At 41.7% G+C, this 25,479-nt stretch overlaps 2 protein-coding genes across 2 annotated transcripts in view; both read right to left on the bottom strand.

Annotated features, from left to right (window-relative positions):
- The window catches only part of LOC311505382 (uncharacterized protein), a 33,910-nt gene extending 31,281 nt beyond the window's left edge, over positions 1-2,629 (bottom strand). Inside the window, exon 1 of the mRNA XM_084568929.1 lies at positions 2,318-2,629. The gene's annotated coding sequence lies outside the window, so the exon portion shown is untranslated. The remainder of the gene's footprint in view (positions 1-2,317) is intronic.
- An 11,585-nt stretch (positions 2,630-14,214) lies between these two features.
- atpv0e2 (ATPase H+ transporting V0 subunit e2) lies at positions 14,215-23,037 on the bottom strand (the record flags this gene model as incomplete). The annotated part of the gene is made up of 4 exons (XM_084558552.1): positions 14,215-14,637; positions 18,504-18,602; positions 21,603-21,650; positions 22,934-23,037. The coding sequence occupies 3 exons, from the start codon at positions 23,035-23,037 to the stop codon at positions 18,509-18,511; spliced, it is 246 nt and encodes an 81-aa protein (XP_084414678.1). The 3' UTR covers positions 14,215-14,637; positions 18,504-18,508.
- Positions 23,038-25,479: the final 2,442 nt, after the last annotated feature.

Raw genomic sequence — 25,479 nt, 5'->3', positions numbered from 1 at the left:
CAGCAAGCATGTGTGCTGGTGACATACAGGCCGGTGAGACCGTGGCCACTGAAGTCACTTTACAGAGGGCTACCAAATGTCCTCTCCACCTGACTGTAATTACAGTCATTTCCAGCCACATATAGCTACGGCACACTCAGAACCAACTCCTCTATTAGTCTATTATTAATGCACTGGAGCAATTATCTTCAACACTGTGTGGGCACTGAAAATTCAAAATAAAAAAAAATAAAAAATGAGCCCACATCCATGCAACAGCTTGTTACGTAACACAGACTCAAAAGAATCTGTGATAAAGTGGATTCATGGAGGAATAAAAGAACATTTACAAATGTCCAAACTCTTGGAGCTTGTTTTGTGCGAGCATTTATATTTAATTTACTATCACATGAAGCGAATCACCACAAATGAGAAGCTGGAACAAGAAAATTATCCAAATGCCTGTAAAGTATTTTCTGTTAATCAGATAATTAATTACTTGTTTCAGCACAATAAGACGCAGGCAGATGTCACGTGCTATAATTATGAGGAAATACTATATAAATAAAAAGTGGGTCATTACACTTTATCATTAGTGCTCATGGTGGTGGTTTTCCTTTAAGAAGATGATCATGAAGCTGTTTTTTCTTTGTAAAATAAAGATTCCAGGCGACTATTACGCACATTTCTGCTCATCCAAACATGTGCCAAACACGTCTGAGAGTGGGACCAAGTAATCCTGCAGGCCATGAGGCAAACTGAGCATGAGCAGCCCGGACACACAATGAACCTTCAGCAGCTGGAGGCCTCTTCAGGAGAAATAAATAAATACGAATTAAAACTAGAGAATGACAGAGGACAACGACGACGGGATGAATGGATGAAGGTTACGCACGAGGAGAAGGAGAAAAAGTGCGCGGAGCAGGAGTCCGTAGAGAGGTTGTGATGGGAGGGAGTGTGGCCGAAAACATGGGGGAGGAGGAGGAGAGAGAGCAGGGAGGAGAGACGGTCTGACTGTCAGTCTGTCTGGGAAGCCAATTTGCCAAATTAAACCCCCAAAAATCTGGGCGGCGGACAAAGCTCCGTGTCGCCCGTGGACTCTCCCTCTCTCTTCTAATTAAATAAAAACACGTGAATCACTGCAAAAACACTAAAATGAACAAACACCCTGAACGACCTGGATGCGCCCCCGCCTCTCCGTGTCCTTGGAGCTCCGCTTCCCGTAACGATGGAGAGCCAAAGTGGCCCCCCGATCGCCGCCCCTCGCCTCGCTCCCCGACCATCCAGTGAGCGCTCACACCAAAATATAAAACACGTCTCAATCAACCAATGGAGGGATCGATGCGAGCGAAGCGACGGGGCACGGCGGTGCTGTGTGGCCGCACAGCTGGATACGGCGGCGGGCTACGTAACCGGAGCACGGAGGGGAAGGTGCCATGGTGGCAGCCAGCAGTGTGTGTCCCGCATGGCACGGCGAGCCTCCGAGCTGCGCCTCCACATCCAGGATCCTCCTTCTCTCAGATTTCTGCACATTCCACACATTTACACTTTGTTTTATTTTATTTTATCTTTAAATAAATAAGAACAGAAATTCCTACCAGGAGCAGCCGCCACGCTTTCGCAGAGTATCCAGCCGAGACAACAGGGATCCTTTCAGCGCACAGACAACAATAAAAAAAAAAAAAAAAAAATGGGGCGCAGCTGGCACTGCCACCGGATGTCCAATATTAATTGTTAATACGGCCGATCTGAGCGCATGTGTCTGGGCTCCAGGCGCGCACACACGCAGCACGGGGAGCTTTCTGTCCGCGCTGCCTCAGACTTTTTGTTAAACGTTAAAGTTGAGCCGAGGAATAAATCACAGAACAACTTTGGCCGCTGTTTGTCCACCTGCAGGTGCTGCAGCCGGTCTGCGCTGCAGCTACAGGCCACAGCAAGTTCCCCTCGGCGTGAAAATGGAGCTCATGTCAGCGAAGAACTCAATAATTAATAAAGTTCAGGGGAAAAAACACAGTAATGACTAAATGTGACCATGGAAGAGGTAGAAAGTGGAGCTAGATATAAGTCTTTCTATCCAACATGTTACAGATGATTGTAAATATCTTGTCTCTGATTAATCTTTAAATAAGAGGCTTTCAAATATTTTTAAAAATCAAGTTCTGCACCATGTCTATAAATCCTCGCCAAAGTAGCCATTTTTAATCAAAGAAGCCCACATCTATTTATTTTTTGTTATTAAAATGACTCATCAGTCACTTCCCAGTCGTCAAACTTGAACCAAACGCTTTATTTATTTATCCAGGCAGCGGTAACAAAGGCTGGGACAGGGGGCTTTTACCTTATCGCGTGTCCTCGGATGTCCCCTCCGAGTTATGGCTCCTCCGGACCGGGGTAAAATGTCGGCCTCGGCCTCTCCTGATGATATTATTCCGCACCATGGAGGAGAGGAGAGGAGGAGGAGGAGAGGATCAGCGTGGACGGACTCCTCGGCCCAGAAATCCCGTTTAACCTACGGCCACATGCAGGAAGTTAGTTCACAGTGGAGCTGCTGTATATGGCGGAGAAACGGGACAGAAAATACGGTTGTAGGACTGTTTAACACCCCCTTCTCCTCCACCACCACCACCTCCTCCTCCTCCTCCTCCTCTATCTCCTCCTCATGCCTCTCCCTCCCCTCGCGGGTGGAGAAGCCTACCGTTTTAGGGATGAGAATAAAAGCAGGCATCATCTCCACAGAAGCTAAATCCCTTATAAATAAACTTTTTGTTGCGGGCTTGTAAAGAGGAGCCCATCTGAGCCTGACGCGCTTCTGTCCGCGGAGCTCATAAACTAACCCCCCCGGGAGGAGGAGGGAGGGAGGGGGGCACTTTGCGTACCGGCTCTGCGCGTAAAAGGCCTTTTTATTTAATTTTATTTTGGACGGAGGAGACGACAGAGGCACGAGAGAGGAGCAGAGAGATGGAGGAGGGTGTGGATGAGTTGTGGGTCCCTGAGTTGTGACTGTGTAGCAGCCGTGTTGTTGTTGTAGTTGGTTACGCGACGTGTTTCCGGGTTGAGCGGCGCGTTAACGGTAAAGAAAGGAGCCGGGAGCGACTGACCTGATCGGTGCCGGGAGAAGTGTGTCAGCTGTGCAAACAGTCGCAGCTCTCATCGGAGGATTGGGGGGCACTTGAGTTTAGAAATAATCCCGTGGCGAGCGTCAAGCGTGAGAGATTACGATGTCACGTTTCCGGAGAGGAGCTTTCAGAATAAAAGTCGGATTGATTGAGATGTGAGGTGCAAAATATGAACCGTTAATAATGCAAAACTATCAACTAGTCATCTATTTATAATGACTTCTGGTGCTGTTACAGGTATTATTTTTTTCAAAACATTAGGCTACATGAATATAGCTTTTAATTTAACAGATAAAATAATCCTGGATTTATCGAAGGAGTGGAGAAATGTGCAATGTTGCAGAAGCAAATAGTTTAAAGAAAACAGCTAAAGAGATATTCATTAAAATATTAAGAACAAAATAAAATAAAATAAAATAAAATAATACCTCAATTAGACATGTTGCTCATAAGATGATATGGGATCTGTTAATATAAGTTATTGCACATGATACTGTCCATATATGAGTTTATTTACTGCAGTATGTACGCCACCATGACATTCATTCATTCTGTAACCGCTTATTCCTGTTGGGGGTCGCGGGGTCTGCAGGAGCCTATCCCAGCTGTCATTGGTCTAGAGGGGGGGTCCACCCTGGACAGGTCTCCAGTCTGTCCCAGCTGTCATTGGTCTAGAGGGGGGGTCCACCCTGGACAGGTCTCCAGTCTATCCCAGCTGTCATTGGTCTAGAGGGGGGGTCCACCCTGGACAGGTCTCCAGTCTGTCCCAGCCGTCATTGGTCTAGAGGGGGGGTCCACCCTGGACAGGTCTCCAGTCTATCCCAGCCGTCATTGGTCTAGAGGGGGGGTCCACCCTGGACAGGTCTCCAGTCTATCCCAGCCGTCATTGGTCTAGAGGGGGGGTCCACCCTGGACAGGTCTCCAGTCTATCCCAGCCGTCATTGGTCTAGAGGTGGAGTCCACCCTGGACAGGTCTCCAGTCTATCCCAGCTGTCATTGGTCTAGAGGTGGAGTCCACCCTGGACAGGTCTCCAGTCTATCCCAGCTGTCATTGGTCTAGAGGGGGGGTCCACCCTGGACAGGTCTCCAGTCTATCCCAGCCGTCATTGGTCTAGAGGGGGGGGTCCACCCTGGACAGGTCTCCAGTCTATCACAGGGCTAACACAGAGAGACACTCACACCTACGGCCAATTTAGAATCACCAATGAACCTAACCAGCATGTCTTTGGACGGTGGGAGGAAGCTGGAGAACCTGGAGAGAACCCACGCAGACACAGGGAGAACATGCAGACTACACACAGAAAGGAACCAGTCGGAACATAGATTAGAACCCAGAACCTTCTGGCTGGGAGGATCTTCATATACTTACCTTAAATATATTTGTATATAAGTCTTTATATCAGACATATATTTACATATACACACAATATATCTCATATTTATTACTTATACCCTTATATACACATATATAGTTATTCATTTGTATGTTTACATAATGCCCTGTGATAGACTGGAGACCTGCCCAGGGTGGACCATGACCCTTCACAGGACAAGAGGTTACAGAAGATGAATGAATGAAGTATATGAAGAACATGTAAAAGTCTATGTAGTAGCTAAAACAGATAATAAATCAAAACTGTAGTAAAATTCTTTATAGTTTACTTACGTCTATAATATTATTTTTAAAACATTTTATTTTTTTAAAATAAATTTAATAATAATTTTAATAAAACATTTCCATCTGTCTTGATGCATTAATGGTGCAGCTTTAATGGGAGACTGGTCATAAGTTTATTTTTATGGCTTAAATAGATTAAATTTAACAATTGCACATTTATTTTGTGTTAAAACAAAGTAAATAATGAGAAGGAAGCTAAAAACTGTCATCCTAACTCCACACATGAATATGAACATGCACTTTAGCCAGGTAATAAATAATTACACTGCCTTTTATTTGAGTATATTTTTGTTTGACTGTGTTTCGAGGCATCACCTACCGAAACACATCATCTTATTATGAAATGCAACCCACTTCCGGTTTTGCGGTCGGGTCACTCTTTCTAACTTGACTAGTGAAACCAGTGTGAAAACGGATATGGTTTACATGTACGATACGACATCGTCAGATGGGCGGAGCCTCACGACCCGTCTTTAAGGACACCGGGAGGACTGAGGCTACGAACCTGGTGACCTCGGCTCGGTCCCAGGACGCTTCAGAGCTGGACCCCGCTGGAAGCAGTTCACCTCCAACATGTTAAAACAAAGGAGCGGACTCTGGTGCTTCTACTTAAACTCAACTCAAACTATTTACAGTTTAAAAACAGAATACAAAGCTGCTTCATGGCAAAACTTCTCTTTACATCTTAGTTTTTACACCAAAGAGGCGCCGGTAGTTGTCATATGAAAATAAATATATTTTCCTGTTTTATTATTGATAACTGTTTATGTTTTGAACATGCAGTTTAGACAAATTAATATTCCTGAACTGGTCTGAAAATAAAAACTAGATTAGAAGCTGTTTCCAGTAACTTCTTTCATGATGTATTCCAGTGAGTTTATCTATTGTTGTTAAAACTACATATACAGTGACTGTTCATCTTATTTACACGGACTGTTTGTTGATGGTTGTTTCTTTCACAGCAGGTTGTGTATCACTCACAGTCGCATAGTAGTTTAATTTAACCCTTTAAAGTTGTAAAATCATCATATTTTAATATTTAAAACTTGTTCTACACCTTTACGGCCTACGTCACGACTACGTCACGACTACGTCACGACTACGTCACAGCGGTTAGCTGGAGGCAGAAACCACAGAGCAGAATAGCAGGAAGGCTAGCTGCTGTTAGCATCATGTCATCCTGCTGCGTGGTAGAGAGCCAGAGTCCGGTTAATAGCTCCAACCTGAAACTGTAACACACACCAGCTACAAGTCAGACTCAGAAAGATCATAGAAACAGTTAAACACAATAAAAACTAAATGATCGGACCGGGGCGATCACCAAATCAAAAATGCTTGTGTCTGCTTTCACAAAATAGAATTTGCTAGCTCCCTAGCCTATTAACTATTAGCCTGTATCAGCCATTAGCATATCCATTAGCCTATATAACTATCTCATATATAACACGTATATAGTTAACCTTATAGTTGATCAGTATTAGATGTAGGCTACTTACCCAGCCATGCTAGTGCTGTTAGCTGTCCAGACGTAGCCGCTGGTTCCTGTCAGATCCTCAACCCGTTGTGTTAATGAGTACTGGTCGGTCAGTCTGGTCCCATGTTAACTCTTTCAAGTAACACTCACAGTCCTGTAGAGTGATGATGGTACGTATTACAATAAATAATAAATTAATAATTCTTCCACCATTGTCAAAAACAAGGCTACGCTTCTGTCGGCTTGCTTTTGACAGTGGTGTAAGAATTATTATTTTTTAATCTGAATATGTACGGTCACTCATTCCCCAGGACCAAGAGTGTTAACACTGACAGACGGGACCAGAAAGGCCCAATAACACAATGGATGTAGGATCTGACAGGATTAGCTACCGAGCAACAGTCGGACACTTGATAGAGAAACCAAGCGTGTACACTAAAGAGAGAACAAGGACACATAAATCCTTAGATGCCTTAAACTATGTCCTGATCGTCATGAACAAGACTTAACTTGCAAAGATTTAACATATGAGTTTTGTGTTGTGCTAGCTGAAGTTCTGCGTAGCTAGCTTCATTGTGAACCAAACCAACAGCTAAGCCTTGACAGCTAACAGCACTAGCATGGCTGGGTAAGTAACCTACATCGACTGTTTATCAACTATAAAGTTAACTACGTGTTATATATGAGGTAGTTATATAGGCTAATGGATATGCTAATGAAAGCTGTTACACAGGCTAATGGCTAATAGGCTAATGTAAAACCAATATGTTGTTAGCTGTGTTATGTTTAAGCTTGCTATCAAAGTATCAGCGTAGCTCATTATTCTAACGTTAGCTAACTTTCTATTGGGAGCTAGCAAATGCTATTTTGTGAAGGCACACATTAGCATTCCTGATGATCGCCTCGGTCAAATCCTCTCATTTTATTCTACGATCTTTTTGACTCAGAGTGGCAGCTGGTGTGCGATGAATATTCAGTTTTGGAGCTATTAACCGTGCTCCTCTGATTCTGGCTCCCTAAAACACAGAAAGATGACATTTTCATAACGCTAGCTGCTTCGCCTCCAGCTAACCAACGTGACATAGTCTAGACATAGGTCATAAAAAGGTCTATACAACGTGATATTTGTCACACACCCCCTGGTGGATGTATCCATGCTCTGCAGGCAGAAGCTTTTGGCAGCCATTTCCAAAATGGCTGCTTTTATTGACGTTCCAGTTTTCTGCAGGTAAATCTTTGAAAATTTTGAAATTGTTACATTAAGAATATAATTTATGTTTTTAACAATGTTTGTTTATTTATTTAATGAAGCAAATTAAAAATATAAAAATAATTTTTCTAAATTAAGTAAAATTGTTTTCAAAAGTAGCGTATCAAATATGATACAGCTTGTATATCTATCTATCTATCTATCTATCTATCTATCTAGCTATATACACTATATTACCAAAAGTATTCGCTCACCCATTCAAATGATCAGAATCAGGTGTTCTAATCACTTGGCCTGGCCCCAGGTGTATAACTTCAAGCACTCAGGCATGCAGACTGTGAAACAAGACATTTGTGAAAGAATGGGCCGCTCTCAGGAGCTCAGTGAATTCCAGCGTGGAACTGTCATAGGATGCCACTTGTGCAACAAATCCAGTCGTGAAATTTCCTCGCTCCTAAATATTCCACAGTCAACTGTCAGCTCTATTATAACAAAATGGAAGCGTTTGGGAAAAACAGCAACTCAGCCACGAAGTGGTAGGCCACGTAAAGTGACGGAGAGGGGTCAGCGGATGCTGAAGCGCATAGTGCAAAGAGGTCGCCGACTTTCTGCACAGTCAATTGCTACAGAGCTACAAACTTCATGTGACCTTCAGATTAGCCCAAGTACAGTACGCAGAGAGCTTCATGGAATGGGTTTCCATGGCCGAGCAGCTGCAGCCAAGCCACACATCACCAAGTGCAATGCAAGGCGTCGGATGCAATGGTGTAAAGCACGCCGCCACTGGCCTCTAGAGCAGTGGAGACGCGTTCTCTGGAGTGATGAATCACGCTTTACCATCTGGCAATCTGATGGACGAGTCTGGGTTTGGAGGTTGCCAGGAGAACGGTACATTTCAGATTGCATTGTGCCAACTGTGAAATTTGGTGGAGGAGGAATTATGGTATGGGGTTGTTTTTCAGGAGCTGGGCTTGGCCCCTTAGTTCCAGTGAAAGGAACATTGAATGCTTCAGGATACCAAAACATTTTGGACAATTCCATGCTCCCAACCTTGTGGGAACAGTTTGGAGCGGGCCCCTTCCTCTTCCAACATGACTGTGCACCAGTGCACAAAGCAAGGTCCATAAAGACGTGGATGACAGAGTCTGGTGTGGATGAACTTGACTGGCCTGCACAGAGTCCTGACCTGAACCCGATAGAACACCTTTGGGATGAATTAGAGCGGAGACTGAGAGCCAGGCCTTCTCGACCAACATCAGTGTGTGACCTCACCAATGCGCTTTTGGAAGAATGGTCAAAAATTCCTATAAACACTCTCCTCAACCTTGTGGACAGTCTTCCCAGAAGAGTTGAAGCTGTAATAGCTGCAAAAGGTGGACCGACATCATATTGAATTCTATGAGTTAGGAATGGGATGGCACTTCAGTTCATAGAATGAGTAAAGGCAGGTGAGCGAATACTTTTGGTAATATAGTGTATATATAGATATAGATATGCATTATGCCTGCCACAGTGACAACTTTTCTGTTTTTAATTTTGCATATTCTTTTAATTAAATTAAAGCAGCTATTTAAAAGATTGAAATGTCGTCTTTACATTTTTATTCATTTATTCAATATTAATGGAGTTTTAAAAATATTGCAATATAATATTGCAGAGGTTCACTAGGCAGTTCATGTTTGTTTTCACTAACACAACTGAATTACTAGCAAAATATATATTTACCAATATTTACCAAGTATGCAAATATTTATTTATCAGTCCATCGTTGCATGAGGAAGGAAAGAAACTGTTTTCCTACCAAATGGCCAAATAATAAAAAGGTCCACAATAACTGTGGTCACTAATTTGCCGTTGCCATTTTTTATTCTATAACCACGTCAGTTGAAAGAATCAACCTTTTATTTCATGTGTCAGGCTACAAAGTGTTATTCATCATGTAACTGTATACTGGGATCTGCTTTAGCTTCTCTAATTGCTCTAATGGCGCTGGCAGAGCGTAGACGGATGAAAACATAGATCAGCAAACTTTTGCATCTGCTCCGTGGTGATGAGAGGAAATCCATCCATAGTGCAGACAGTGTTATATAGGTCAGCTCATACTGCTGTGTTGCATAATTAAGATTGTTAAATGTTAATGTTCTCTCAGTGGAAAGTAGGTTGTCATGGTGCATTTTATGAATATTACAGAGGATAAGCTGTGGGGTGTTTGTGTTTATCTGTGGCTGTCAGTTAAAGCCCATATGTGTCGGCCTGTGGGCTGCTTAGTGTTGCTTAGTGTGCACTTAAGTAATGTGTATTCATTTGGCATTAATCTGTTCAAACTGAAATATAGGCCAAGGATAGACTGCATTACGTTTAACAGACATGCAGTACTGCCTTTTTTGGTACAGTATCTGGTAGTAATATTTATCTCGAGTATATATAACGGATGGTTTACTCATTAAGATGAGAAATATTAACAAGCTTCAAATAAATGAATAACTGAGCAGCACAGTGATCTCACGGTGGTTACTGATTAAATAAGAGCAGCATTTATAATTCAGGAACATTAGTGCTCCATTTTCTCTTAGTTGCACACATGCAATATGTTATGTTGTAATTTAGTGTCTGAACTCTTTACCTCAGTAACGGTTTAGTCTCAAATAGGATAAAAAAAATGTCCTGTTGTGGATTAATAATAAATTGCTGCAGTCTAATGTATAGATTATGATCATGTAGGGCTCTCTGTATTGATTGAATAACGGTTAATATATGTGCACATTGAAGGAAAATAAGAATGAAAGGTGAGCGTACGTTAATAAAGAGCTCAGCTGCTCAGTGCTGCCACCACTGGGCTGGGAGGTGTATTTCTGTAACAGGACCCTGTGGTAGATCAGTTTTATGTTGTTCCTTTAAAACACTAAATGGAAGTTGGGATGTTTTTCCAGACGCCAACAGATTTATGAACACAGAGCGACACAGAACGTGATCAAGCAATTTAATTTTCCATTATTTCTCTTCGATGACTAAGAGAACAGGTTTAATACCAGTCAACAGTGTGTTAGTCAGACGGGATGAGGTTCTGAAGTAAAACTAGTTTTTATGCAGAAATGTAGAAAGTTCTTAGTGGTGCAACCTTTAAGCTTCACTGTGTTTATCATTGTTAGAACTACATTTACAGTAACTGGTCATTTAATCCATGGCTGCTTGTTGACAGGTTTATGTTACTCATGGTCATTTAATAGCTGGATTCAGCCACTCTAACGTTATCATATTTGACAGATCGGTTTCTGAGACCTGTTTCATACAGTTTGGCGTGGTCATCTGCTCCCTGGTGGATCTATCCATGCTCTGCTGTCAGTAGCAGGCTTTTGGTGGCTATTTCCAAAATGGCCGATTTCATGGATTGACTTTCTCTTTACTGATGTTGAAACAGAACATGAATATGTACTTCACAGAAGGTATGGTCATTTACCTCAATCTGGAATCTACATTATGCTTTCCACAATTTACCTAAACAGGTCATTTAAAAGACTAAAATGTCGTCTTAATATGTAATATGTGGAACCTCACACCTTCACTGACACCATTAAATGAATCATAACCTCTATAATCTATATTTACTAACTCATAGAATACACACACACATTTTTTTTTCTGCCAGAGCAACAACAGGAACAATTATAAAAGGAAAAAGATAAAAGAAATAAAAGGGTTTAATATCGGTCGACAGTCGTATGCTCGCTAACGTTAGCCTGAGGGTTACACCACCATCAGCTGCTCAGTGTCCTTGTGGACTAATTCCTCTCACTGGGTGTTAAGGAAGTGCTAATCATACAGATTTTAAATCCTAAATATCAAACATGTTTATAAGTGGGGCCTTAATGGGTCTGAAAGTAGATCTGTAAACCCATCTGGGCCCAACCAAGGTGAAGACCAACACACTGTATTAAAGCATGAACCTAACTTAATGTGGATTCTTTCAAATATTCATATGAACAAAATAAAAACATCTTAACTTATTTCTTATTCTTATTTTTCTTTCCTGTAGGTGGCACTGGTCCAGAACTACAGCTGGTTTTGGAGATTCTACGTGATTCTATTTGCAAATTATTTCTTAACATGTCCTAATTAGTTCTGTTCATAGTCTGCTCACGAGTTTAAAAATGTGGTTCATATTGAGATGTATATTATGACTGTGAGGAGAAAGTATTCATCCTTTTTTTCTGCTTCAGTCCAGGAGTAAGAGGACTAATCATCTTATTTATGAGTATGCAAATGTGTCTTAGCTTTCAATTTCCATTTATTAAACTTCTTTAGTTCCTTAATGTGACAAGGGAGCATGAATCCAGAATTAGGTTTGGAGGTCCTGATTGTAAAACACTGCAGGTTCCTCTGGCAAAAAACCTTGCACCTGATAGACGACTGGAGCTCAGGATGAATCACACAGGCCTGCCTCAGCGTGGCATTGTACGAATCTCCCACGAGGGAGCCGGTCTTGTCCTTGATCGCCAAGGTAACTCGATCAAACTGTCTCAACCCTACAGCTAAAGGCCCGTCACCAGCAGAGGTCTGAGCAGCTCAACACAACTTTCCTCTGTTGCACAAGCTCAGATAGAAGCTGAAGTGACATAATTAACGTCAAAGTAAACCGGACACATTCCTCTGATGTTTAGAAAGAACAGAACGCGGGCGTTTCAACGGTAAATGTGTTTGTGAAGGTCTCCCAGAGATGCTAGAGCCTTGAGTAAAGTGTCATTTCATCCGTTTGAGCTCATTTGTCTCGGTCGGTCGGTGTGTCCGTTGTGTCGGTGTGTCTGTTGTGTCGGTGTGTCCGGTGTGTCCATTGTGTCGGTGTGTCGGTGTGTCTGTTGTGTCCGTTGTGTCGGTGTGTCGGTGTGTCCGGTGTGTCCATTGTGTCGGTGTGTCGGTGTGTCTGTTGTGTCCGTTGTGTCGGTGTGTCGGTTGTGTCCGGTGTGTCGGTGTGTCGGTGTGTCTGTTGTGTCCGTTGTGTCTGTTGTGTCCGTTGTGTCCGGTGTGTCCGGTGTGTCCGTTGTGTCGGCGCGGGGCATCAATCATAGGAAACACGCTGCTGGGTTTGACGAGACGTGTCTTTTTATTGGGTACTTCACATACAACGCCACTCACATACAAGCATTTACTTCACGCTAACACAAGGTCGCCGCCAACAATTATGGTTGTATTAGATTTGTGTTACCATGGTGACTCCTAACACATGAACTAAGGTCTGACTCCATCTATAACATCCAGGAACGTTTAACAGAAGGAATTTTACAACATTTTTGGGATGTGTTCACACTGGGCACGTTTAGACGGGGCGGGGGGTGGGGGGGTTTAATCTGAAGTCTTGACGGTCTCCCGGTTCGTTCGGCCGGGTGAGAATAACGCCATCTGGTGTCCGATGATTCACAGACAGTGAAAGTGAGGCTCTGTCCTCCTGCTAAGCCAACGCCGGCACGTTTCATGACGGGTGGGACTGAAAATGTGATCTTCACGCGCTGTCAGCTGAGCTAAAGTTACAGAGTGGGTATCAGATTTGTTTGGACGCTGCCAACACCAACATAAAACTCTTAATATCTGGGCTCTGAGTTCATGTTTACAACCTCTGAGTGAAACCTGACTGGAGCAGAGTCGTGTTGGTGTAATCAGGTACGATCGCTTGACTAAACCACGATACAGCGCACTATTGTGTTTCTACTTTTAGACGCATGCCACCACCACAACTAGTACAGAAAAGGGCTGGGGGGTGGGGGGGGTTAGAGATACAACGCAATTTGGTCTTTCTAAAAAGTAGCTGTATTTTGATTTTGATTCTTTTTGGCTGAAGCAAAGTGATTTCAGAGAGGGGGGCGGGGAAGGTGAGAGGAAAGGAAGGAAGGAATTAAAGGTTGGGGATGGGGAGTGGAGAGGACGGGTGTAGTTGTGGTGGTGGCTGGCAGATGAGTGTCTTAAAGCATCAGGATGAGACCTGCATCTTATACAAAATAAAAAATAAAGAGGAAAGTAGTAGAGGTGGGGATAAGAAGGGCCGTGTGGTCAGACTGAGCCAGCTGATAATCTCATAGAGTCAATGTTGTGTTGCAGCAGAATGAAATGAAATAATCCTGATCTGTTACGGATCCAAACATGAATGAACGTGTACAGGCTCAAATTACTGCCACTGAAGCCTCTGCACATTTTCTTATTTGTTTAATTATTACTGCCAGCATGTCGGACTGATCTCAGCTTCGAGTGGCATTGTTGGCCTTTGATTAAATATCAAGAGGTATTAATCTTCTGTACTTCATCGTTGCTTTTTATTCCCGTTAAGGAATCTATTCAAAGGCAGAAATCTGCCACTGCTACTTGACGGTTGCTGGCGAAGAATCAAACAGCCACTAAAGCATAAAAGAGAATAACTGGGGAATATGGTGGACAGAGGATCCCTTACAGTACAACCTACAGTAGAGAACGCGCACGGATCTCATCAGAAACAAAAAAAAAAAGGGGGTCGAGTGGAGAGGGACTGAATTGGGTGATGAGATCACCATGGCAACGAGGACCTCCGCGGCGTGGAGCATGAGGGGAATGTGGGAGGGAGTTTCATGCTGGAGTGGTCTAAAGTGGAGGGAATCGCTCTTCACTTTACAGTTTGTAGGAGATTCTCACGGCTGCACGTCCAAGCACTGGCGCTAATGAACTCTTCACACACACACACACACACACCACGCACACACACTCACACACACACACACCGTTACATCACAGATAATAACAGTTATATAAGGAGACAGTGTGGACACTGAGGTGATTACAACAAGCTTACATCAGTGTCCTCCAGCCAAAATAAATACAAACACATTTAAAAAAAAAAATCATGTTCCCTGTTGACGACAGCACCAAACCAAAACTGTAAACTAAAGGATTGCACATTGCACGACATTAATATCTACTCCTAAAGGATAATGTTTCACTTGTTTTGATTTGCATCTTCAATAAATCCTAAATCCCAGATACTGTACATTGTTCTTAACATTTTACCAAAGGTCTCAAAGAAAACGGACTTTTTTTTTGTTGTTGCATAAGGCTGCAACTTAAGAAATAATTCATGGCATCTGCAGACTGTATGTGTGTGATTAATGAATAATGTCCAGCAAACCAGAGGACAGGAATGAACCAGAGGCCTCACATCGTAGTCCTGGGACAAAGAAGAAAAGACAGAAACAGGGGAGGTTATAGTACAGTTGTGTATAATGTTTGTGTGCTCTGTTAACATTCAGGTCGGCTCATATTTTTGTGATATTTTTGTATATTCAGTGCTCTGAGAGAGAAAAGGTTTGCAAACAGCAAGTGAAGGAGCAGAAAGTGTTGGTAGCGAGCAGCTGGTGAGAAAAGGAAATGTTGTGAGTCTAAAGGTCTCTGCAGAAGATTCTGATTTATATGAAAAATAAACCAAACACAATGTGACCCCTTCCACCGTGGAACCATCTCTGTTATTTCTCCAAAGGTCACAGAGACTGGAACATTCAGTGTATGTGATTCAGACTGGAGCAGGTCAGGAGCAGTGACTTCAGAGTTTAGTATTTTCAGTATTTACTCTCTAATTTAAAGGTTTGACTGTTAGTGTCACTAAAGCCTGGTGATGAAGAGACGTTTCAAAATTCACCCACGCGTCTTTTATCCACACAGCTCAAGGTCGATCCGTTGGGCTTCACAGTTTTTTGTAGCAGATACATTTGGAGACTAAAAACACAGCTTTAGGGTTAAAGGGTTTATTCAAGTCGATCTTCATTTGAAAGATCCAATATTCATTTTAAATAAATAACACACAACCATTTCCTGCTTCCTCTTGTTTGATATCTCGCTGCGACAAAACTCACAAGATTATGCTGCATTCTAGAAAAAGCTGGGATGTTGGTTTTATTCCCTCTTGGAGTGAACTAGACGTGACCTCAAAACGTTCCAGGAGAACAAAGCTGAACATAAACTACAAACATGGCCGACTGCCATAAGATAATATTTGTTTTGTTTCTGAAGTTACTGACAATGATAGAAACTGAGGTTTTTCCTCCAGTGATCAGAGGTTGCGCTAGACTTTTTCGTTGTCTGTCATTTTGACTGACAGGGTCATAAAAATCCCGTCATAATCTATTTTTACCCGTCACTTTAATTTTTTAAAATGATAATAAAGACATATTCAATAGCATTTAATTTTCCTTAAAGTTTAATTAATTTTAAGTACTTTTTCAGAACAGTGATGACTTTAAATGGTTAAAAAACAACAAAAAAAAAAAACGTCTTGTCCATGGAACGGGACTGCTAGCATAAACAGCTCTTAGACGGTACCGTAGGGTTGAAGTGCTTCGGTGGTATGCTAATTCCATTTTGGTAGCCGTTAGCTGCATAGACATAGACATATAGACATATATATACTGTCTATATGTCTATGTCTATGGTTAGCCGAGCTCTGATGTGTGCATCAGTGTAATCGGTGTACCAGGAAATCGTGCACTGACAAAAGTTCCGCGATGTTTGGACCGCAAACTGCAATCAGAGACAAGAGTCAATTAATAAGGTCACTCGCCACCAAGTGGTCAGGAGTGTGAATTGCAATCTGTCAAAATGACGGATGGCCTTCAGATTTTTCCGTCATATTTAAAAAAAAAAACGGAAAATATTGGGTTAACGCGACCCCTGCCAGTGATAAGTAAAATATTTCTCTCTGTGCTGGAAGCTAACGATGGTAGATGCTCAACAAACCTCCTTGTTGGTTTTGTTTGTTTTTAACGTTAGACTACAGATTATAGCCACATATCCTCACACTAAAGTCATGTTGTGTAATATGATGATATCTAGTATGACCAAAATAACAGATTAATGCATTTTATAGTCTAGTAAATGATGTTTTAACCATTGTTCTGGGACGTCTCAGTGAAGTCGGGGTAGATCGATTTGCCCCGACTTCACTAGAAGAACCTCCAGCTTCAAGTGTCGTTCCAGATCACTTTTCCTAGTAGGAGGATGGAAATTTCAGACCTCCCAGTTTTCTGGAACGCAGCATTAGTCCAAGTGTAAGGGAAGCTACAAGACAGAAGACATATGCAAGATTGTGGAAATACCACAAATCTCTCTGGAGGCCATGACAATATTAGTTTAGATGCTCTCATCTCTTTCATGACTGATTAAAATAGTTTGTAGCGTAGATACTAAGCCCCAACAAAAACTACAGATATCTCCTTTTTATTAAACTGACCCTTTGTTTGTCCTTCTGATTGATCTGACTGATGTCGAGTCCTGACATCCCATGTTACTGTTGCTAGGTTAGTAAGAAAATAGCAATACAGTGCAGGAGTCCATCCCCACGGAAAAATGTTGAAAACGTGTAGACTTGCTGAACAATGTCCAGTCTCCAAGTGTAGGTGCAGTGGAGGAAACACAGGAAGTCAGGACTTCAGAGGACCAATCAGACGGACGACTAAGTGTCTGTTACTGGATGAAATTATTCACTACTAGTTGGTGACAAATCATTCAGGAAAATAAAGAAAATTAGATTTGGTTTTGTGGATAATGTTCTGGGACTCAGCAGAGACGGATACGACTTTAGTAAATTTACAGTATTTACCATATTTAGTCTTTTATCCATTTTATTTAGCCTCAGCTAACAGGTTGTACCAGTAATGGTGTGTTCACACTATGAGTCATGAGCTTTGTCAGCGTTGCCAGCAACTAGAGATGTTCCCCGATCATCCCGGTCATTTAATGCTGCGTTCTGGGCCGATACAAGTCCCTCTCTGATCCTAAATGTCTCCTGTAGCGTCCTAAAGTCTGTCCTTGTCTTCTCCTAGAGTTGGTCTCCTGTAGCTTCCTAAAGTCTGTCCTTGTCTTCCTTGTCTTCTCCTAGAGTTGGTCTCCTGTGTCTTCCTAAAGTCTGTCCTTGTCTTCCTTGTCTTCTCCTAGAGTTGGTCTCCTGTGTCTTCCTAAAGTCTGTCCTTGTCTTCCTTGTCTTCTCCTAGAGTTGGTCCCTTGTAGCTTCCTAAAGTCTGTCCTTGTCTTCCTTGTCTTCTCCTAGAGTGGACTCTCTACTCCAGAAATGTTCTGGTCATCCAACGCTGCCATAAACTCCCTAACCCTCTCTGGAAGATGTTTCTCCTCCAGGAAACTTTGCTTTTAAACTTGGATGCTAGCTAATCACCATTAAACCAGAAGAGGAAGAAGATGCTTTGACACTACAGGGACGTGGTTTTGTTTTATGGCAGACCTAAAATACATAACTACAAAAAATGGGCTCAGCTAAAGCCTGATCCTGATTCTATCATTTTAAAAATTATTGGATTGGCCCTGATATCGACCGGGACATCCCTACCAGCAAAACTGTTGCTGCTGGTGTGTCACTCAGACACTAGGTGATGCCATCAACCAGGTTTTTGTGGGTATTGACCATAGACTGTATATAAATATGGACACCACGTCTCCTCTTCCTCTCATTGGTCAAACTGACTCTATGTTCCCGGGGATACGGGCGGCGCCATCTTGTGAGTTTGGATCCAGAGTCTGATCAGTACGGTCTGAGGGCGGAGCCACGTGGAGCCGTGATATTGATGCCCCGCCCACACTTCCTCCAGACTCACTCATGTTTTAGTTTAATTAATACTACGCTCTGCTCTACCTCCACCTGTTACAAGGACATGATGGATTAGACACTGGACTAGTTTAATAAATTGTTTTTACAACTCCCATGGTCCTGATATTTGATGTGTATTTTAGTGTTTTAGTTTGGTACAAGTCCCGCCCACTAACATGGAGGGGGTGGAGCTTATGACCTATACTGCAGCCAGACACCAAGGGGAGCTCTACTCGATTTAGAGGAGCTGTTCCTCAGTCCATCTGTACACAGTCCATGGTATTGACTGTAAATATACGACATCAATGGAGAGCAACAAAAACAGTTGAAGCCTGTTCAACATTCATGTAGCGTGTCTTGCCCGACGTGTAGCAACAAGTGTAAGACGTCATATCTTCGTCTTTCATTGAATCTGTGTTGTAGCGTTGCTCCGATGAACTCACCCTGTTTATTCCCAGAAGTAGCACAGATACCATATAGTTTCATTCTTCAGCTGTGGGCCGAACAGAGGGTTGGTCTGGGCCAGAATGGCTATTAGCCAACTGAGCAAAGAGAGAGAGAGAGGGGGAGAAAAGAGGGATTGTCACCATGGTGATCTCATGTTAGTACACAGGCACACACACATTCTTAAGCTTCTTCAGCCGGGGTCTTATTCACAGCAGGTTGTGTAATTTATTGACATTCCTGTTATCTCAGCCTTTAATGCAAAGACACAAATAAACAGATCAGCAACATGTTCACACTCAAATAAGTTTAACTAGTGCTCGGAAATCAAAAGTAATAGTGTGGGAGCAAATATAAGGCCTCTCCAGACGAGTTCATACGTTAAATCTGTCCGTGTTTCACATTAGACCAGAGTCTGAAATCTGGAGTCTATGGATTTATTCTCATGAAATTCTCATTTCTGTCTCTGGTGGTCAGGAGGCATGAAATAGAATCTAGGAAGCATCCAAGACCAATTTCTGATTCAGGAACAAAAAAAGAAAAGAAATGTTTAGTGTAAAATCAATGAGATGGTTTAAACTAAACAGTTTAGCAGCTTTAGGATCCTGTCCCACTAGTTCTTCAGTCCCACTGGACTCAGGTGTGAATCAGAGTAGAGAACTGATGTTCACAGTCTCCATTCAATTCAATTTTATTTATTTAGCGTCAATAACAATACAAATCATCTCAAGGTGCTTTACAACATCTGGTCTGAAACCCCCAGAGCAAGGCTGAGGACGCATTTGAGTGATCTGGTCTCAGTCCACATGTGGAGGTGGTCTGGGACACATTAAAGACCACCTACTCGAGGGGGGGGGGGGGGGGGGGGCAGATTTAATTAATTCAGAAAGAAAAAACCACACACAACCACTATTAAAGGCAGATGACGTTTCAGTCAACATGATCACATCTATATTTAACCACAGGGTCGATATGTAATTTAATTAGTTCTTCAGATTTATTCATTATTTAGTCAGTTAACAGCTAAAAGGACAGAACACTAAAAGATCTCATAACAGACATCTATGTATCTTTATAGTATAGGCTCAGGTTGTAATGTATGTATCTATGGTTCTAAGTAAAGACTCACAGGATTTAAATAATACGGAACTATGAAGCAGAAAACGTATGACTGTGGTTTAACTGTTTGCTAAGCATGACGGCTCAGTGGTGTGATGGTTAGCACTGATTCCTCACAGCCACCAGAAGGTTCTGGGTTCTAATTCAGGCCGACTGGTTCCTTTCTGTGTGTAGTCTGCATGTTCTCCCTGTGTCTGCGTGGGTTCTCTCCAGGTTCTCCAGCTTCCTCCCTCCGTCCAAAGACATGCTGGTTAGGTTCATTGGTGATTCTGTCTCTCTGTGTTAGCCCTGGGATAGACTGGAGACCTGTCCAGGGTGGACCCCCCCTCTAGACCAATGACAGCTGGGATAGGCTCCAGCGCCCCCCCCCCCCATGACCCTCCAGAGGACAAGAGGTTAGAGAAGATGAATGAATGTTTGCCATAAATTCTGAGCTCTAAAGTCAGTCTATTCATCAACATTACATACGCAGTCTTTATTCCTATAACTCTATTCAAGCTCCTCTTAACTCATCCAAATATTTCTTCTTCAAACTAAAGTGAACTCGGTGAAAAACCTGTTTTAAAGACTCAACCGTTGCCTGTGTTAGCTGGTGGAGGTATCCCACTGGAGGAGTTGGGACTCCCTCTAGTGGAGGAACGATAATCCTGTGAGCACCTGCTACCTCACCTACTCGCTTCATGTTTATTCATCACTTCATCTGATTAGTAACCTAAAATCTATCAGAGGAGTTTTTTATCGTAATGTTGATTTTAGGATGATTTCTCAGGTTTGTCACGTTCTCTCTGAGGTTTCTTTGAGTCACTTTAGTGAAGCTGTCGTCTTTTATTCTTTGCTGATAGCCTTGAGCTTTGAAGGTTGTTTTAATCTCATCCTGAATAATATCTTGTTTCAGTACATTTAGATTTCCGTTCTTAAGATCCACCTGGTCATGTGCTTCATGCATGTCCACTTTAAGTTTTTGGAAGTTTTAATTGCTGTAATAACCTACCTGCCTCGTCCTGCTCTATCAGCAGCATGTTCTCTTACCTACGTTTTAACCGTGTATATAATATAGTTACAGGTATTCAACCACCAGTCTTACAGTGAAGAACACTATGACAAATGAACCGAACCATGGTTTGAACAGAATGTGCTTTACTCCCCGTTCAGATTGTACAGTAACATCCATCCTGTGCAATCTGTTCACAAATGTCCAACTTAGAGATCAGGTGTGAACCCAGGACCCAGGACACATGGAGGACACAATCAGTGGTCCCATCTCTGACTACATGTGGAGGTGGTCTGGGACACATCTGAGTCCTGGGTCACATTAAAGACCACCTACTCAACGGTAATTGGAGTTTTGCCTAATTTATGCGGAAATAAACTTGATAAGTGATGTCTGTTCTTTACTAATGAGTTTTATATTATTTTTAACTGTCAACTAACTAAATAATAAATAAACCTAAACAACCATAAAATATTAACATGATTTAACATGAGTACACTGTTCTGTTGTTTAAAACCGTATCAGTATTATTGATGTGTTCATATTGATGTAAGGAGCTGAGTGTAGTTCCTCAATAATCACCAGTGTCTTTATTTACCTTCATCACCCAAGATATTTCTGTCTCTGCTTCAACAGTACAGAGATTAAATTAAAGTGCAGGTCTTTAAAATAATGAACGTCAGGATGGAGATAAACAAGTAAACAATAATTTCACCTCTCTCTAAAAGAGAGAGAGAGACTTCACCGCTTGTTCCACAATAATCTATCATCTCCCCAAGTCATGACACACACACAACAAACAGCTGTTCATGGTTCTGATATTTTACGAACCAACCAGGTGTAAACAGATGTTGGATGTTGATGCAGGGTCTGAAAGCACCTGTTTGCAGGTGTAACCAAGCAGCAGGTTAATACTGCAGAGTCAACACGACAGCAACTTCAAACACACCAAAGAAGAAGAAGAAGAAGAGAGTGAGTTAGTACTTACAACAAGTAGCAGCAGACGGCTGTGAGGATGAGACTGGTGACAATCACACTGTTGAAGAGACAAGAGGAGACAGTTACACACAATATTACTATCTATGCTAGGATTAGCAGTTTCTCTTTTAGAAATCATCACGTACACGTATGAGGGTTACTGTTCTCACCAATTCATTAGTGAAATACATTTTAATATAATAGTCTGTCAGTAAATCCCCTTTATGGCTGTTCTCCTGTTCAGTTAATGAAAAAGTTGGCAACTGGATTATTATATTAAATGCATTCATTTTCACTAGCGTACCTAATAAACTGGAAAGTAAAGTGCACGTCTGACAGATTAAAGCACAAATGCACCAGATTATATGGTTGTGTTTGGTGACATAGTGTGAGATGACACCGATATGTCACAGCAGTTATATCTTCAGTGTGTGGGCTGTACACCGACCAGGCACCACCACCACCACATGGGCCTTCTGAGGGGGTCCAGGGCATCCCACAGATACTTGATCAGTTTGGGATCTAGTGAATTTGGAGGCCAGGTCAACACCTTGTGCTGTTCTTCATGTTTTTTTTTTTTTTAGTTGTTCCTAAAGTGTTTTTGTGTGTGTGTCTGTGTCAGGCTGCATCCTGCTGGGGATGGCTGCTGCCATCAAGGAGTGTCATTGCTATGGGGTGGGGGTGCCTGGTCTGGTCTAGGTGGGTGCTACATGTCTAAGTAACATCCACACCAATGAATGCCAGGTCCAGAAGTTTCCCAGCAGAACATTGAACTGTCACAAGATGGTCATAATGTTGTGGCTGATCAGAGTATAAGGTTTTAGAGTAATGTTTTACAAATGTGAAAGTATTTGTCAGATCTGTAACCACCGTAGTAAATGTACTCTGGAGCCACTTTACTGCTACTATATAGTCTGATATAACAGTTTTACTAGTGTCCATGTTATATTAAAATAATATTTGTTTTGCAGAAACAAGGGACTATTTAAATACACCAACTTTGCACATAAGGTTTGGTCTTTTTTATGCCTCCCTCTGTTGATTTGACCATTTAACCTCAGTCTGGATGGATGGATGGATGGATGGAAGGATGGATGGATGGAGGGATGGAGGGATGGATGGATGGAAGGAGGGATGATGGTGGACGCAGGGCCTCCATCACATGAGCAGGGGTAAGGTGATGAGCTCATGCATTTCTACATATGCAACTCATTTAAATACACAAAATAGTGAATACTGTAACATCTCGTACATACATGACTATCTAAATTTAAACGTCCGTGCAGCGAATAAAAGGAAACGCGTTAATTGTGATCACATGACGTAGGCTACGCCACCTACCCCCGGTTTGGTCCTTTGGGCACTAGAAACGGAGCCACGACTCCCACCAGAGCCCACAACGTGGTGAAACAGATCATCGGCAGAGCTAGAGAGTGAGACACCATCGTTACTGAGCGTTGATACACCGAGATACACAGGAATTAACGTCGCTTCGTCCTGGAGATAAAGAGCATCAATGGCTGCTGAGCCAGCCCGTTGCTTCCGCTATGTTCCCGCCCAACTAAGCAGACGCGACGTGTGATTGGTCCGCACCTATGAGAGCGTGCTTTCTGATTGGTGCAGCCGGCTGTCTGTCAAGATTACAGGATCCTAGTGCCAGCGATTATTTGTCACCACAACACTGACCCTAGCTTTGCTGAACATCATTTGTTTTATTATATCTTTTATATATATTGTTTTATATTATTTTATAACAGGAAAAAATGTAATTTAAAAAATCTAATTTTAATAATTTAAAAAACATATTTCTAACTAAATTTAAAGTTGACTTAGACTTGGTGACAGTAAACACACTCTTAAGAACCACACGTACAAGAAAGGTTAATTAAATAAAATGAAATATGAGTAAAATCTAATAAAATAAAATAAAAATAGTATAAGCAACAATGTACAGAATTAACATATGATCAAATGTACAAGAAATAGAGACAGAAGAATATATATTATATTCACAGTAGTGTCCATTAACATGAATGGTTAACATGAGACATTATTATTTTATTTTCAAACAAGTAAATAGATATAGTGCCACTTAAACATAGGGTTTGTGCACAATTCTATTTTTTTTAAAAAATATATTTTTCATAAAATTACTTGAAATTAGCCCTTAATTAATAAATAATTTATTTAACAAAATTAGGTTGCAAGGGTGTGTCAGCCATCAGTATCTGCTGTGACCTCCTTGTCACTAAATGTTTCTGGTAACTGCTGATCAGTGGTCTACAGCAGCTTGGAGGAATTTTAGCCCATTCCTCAGAACAGAACCACTTCAGTTCTGAGATGTTGGTGGGTTTCCTCACATCAACTGCTTGCTTCAGGTCCTTCCACAACATTTCTATTGGATTAAGGTCAGGGTATTTGTCTTAAATCTCCTCCATTTGTTCACAATCTGTCTGACTGTGGATTTGTACATTCAAAACCCACTGGAGGTGTTTTTTTAATCTTTTCCAAACATTCTCTGAGCTCCTCAGAAAGCTCCTTTGTCCACAAACATGTGTTGTGAAGATCAGACTGAGACAAATCCCTGATTTATTAAACTAAACAGGAACTGAACCACACCTGAGTCTCATTACATTGATGGAAACACTTCAAACTAAATTAACTTATAGGGCGGGGCACAGTGGTGTGGTGGTCAGCACTGATGCCTCCCCCCTCTAGACCAATGACAGCTGGGATAGGCTCCAGCCCCCCATGACCCTTCACAGGACAAGAGGTTACAGAAGATGAATGAATGAATGAATGAACTTATAATCTTAGAAGTGCATTTACGTACTTGTGTAAATCATAGATATGTAATATCGGCTCATTTTCCAACTAAACAAGTATTATATTTCTGGTTCATTTGTTTGATTGGATTCTCTTTGCCTCTGCTGATGTTCTGAGTCATTTTTATGCAGAAATAGAAAATTCAGAGTGACGCAAAACATGTAAGGGGCAGTGTACAGGCGGTGTATGTATTATAATGTGTACGTACACATTTAGCCTGATCATCAGCAACTTTGGACTACATTTGCAGTGTACTGTATTAGCTGGGATAGGATCCAGACCCCCGTGACCCTTCACAGGACAAGCGGTTACAGAAGATGAACGAATGAATGAATGATGTATTACTGGTGGGTCATTTGTCAGATTTATGAGACAGTGTTGATGTGAAACACAGTGCAAAAGTACCACCCAGTGGACAAAGATGATAGTCTACATTCCTGATGCAGTTTCCTGCAGTTCATCATGGTCTTATCTACACCCACAAAAATTCATTCCATCCAGAGCAGATACCACCGCGTCCCATTTTTAAGTAGGTCAGCTTGCTGGGAAATACCAGATGGCTTACGCTCCGTTGTTCTCAGGACGATTTTCATTTCCTGGCACCACTGAATGATTTGTCAATAGCGAGAAAACAGAAAATAAAGAGTTCTGAAACAGTTGTGCTGGGTTGAAAGGTACTTAAGAGAAAATGAAGTGAATATTAATTATGAGAAAGGACATCTTTGTAATGCATTTAATAGTTTATACGTGTCAACCACTTACATATTTTCCATGTAATAAAAAAAAACAATCTGCACCACATTATGTAGTGTTATCCTAAATGTTCTAAAGAACTACATATATATGATAAAATAAATTTGAAATTAAAACATCCAAACACAGTTTAAGTGCAGTCATCAACACTGGAATAAATCAGTTAATTGATTACAGTTTTGTTTAGTGTTTTATTCTTACTGATTTTTATATGAAACTATTTAAAACTTCCTGTAATTATTTTTATGGTTGCGACCGGAAGTCATCCAATAGTTCGTTCATCATACTTTTATTGTTGAAAGCAGTAA

This window comes from Chelon labrosus (assembly GCF_963514085.1).
Source record: "Chelon labrosus genome assembly, chromosome: 2".
NCBI lineage: Eukaryota > Metazoa > Chordata > Actinopteri > Mugiliformes > Mugilidae > Chelon > Chelon labrosus.
The sequence above is the reverse complement of the archived record's forward strand: the minus strand, read 5'-3'. Positions and strand labels throughout refer to the sequence as shown.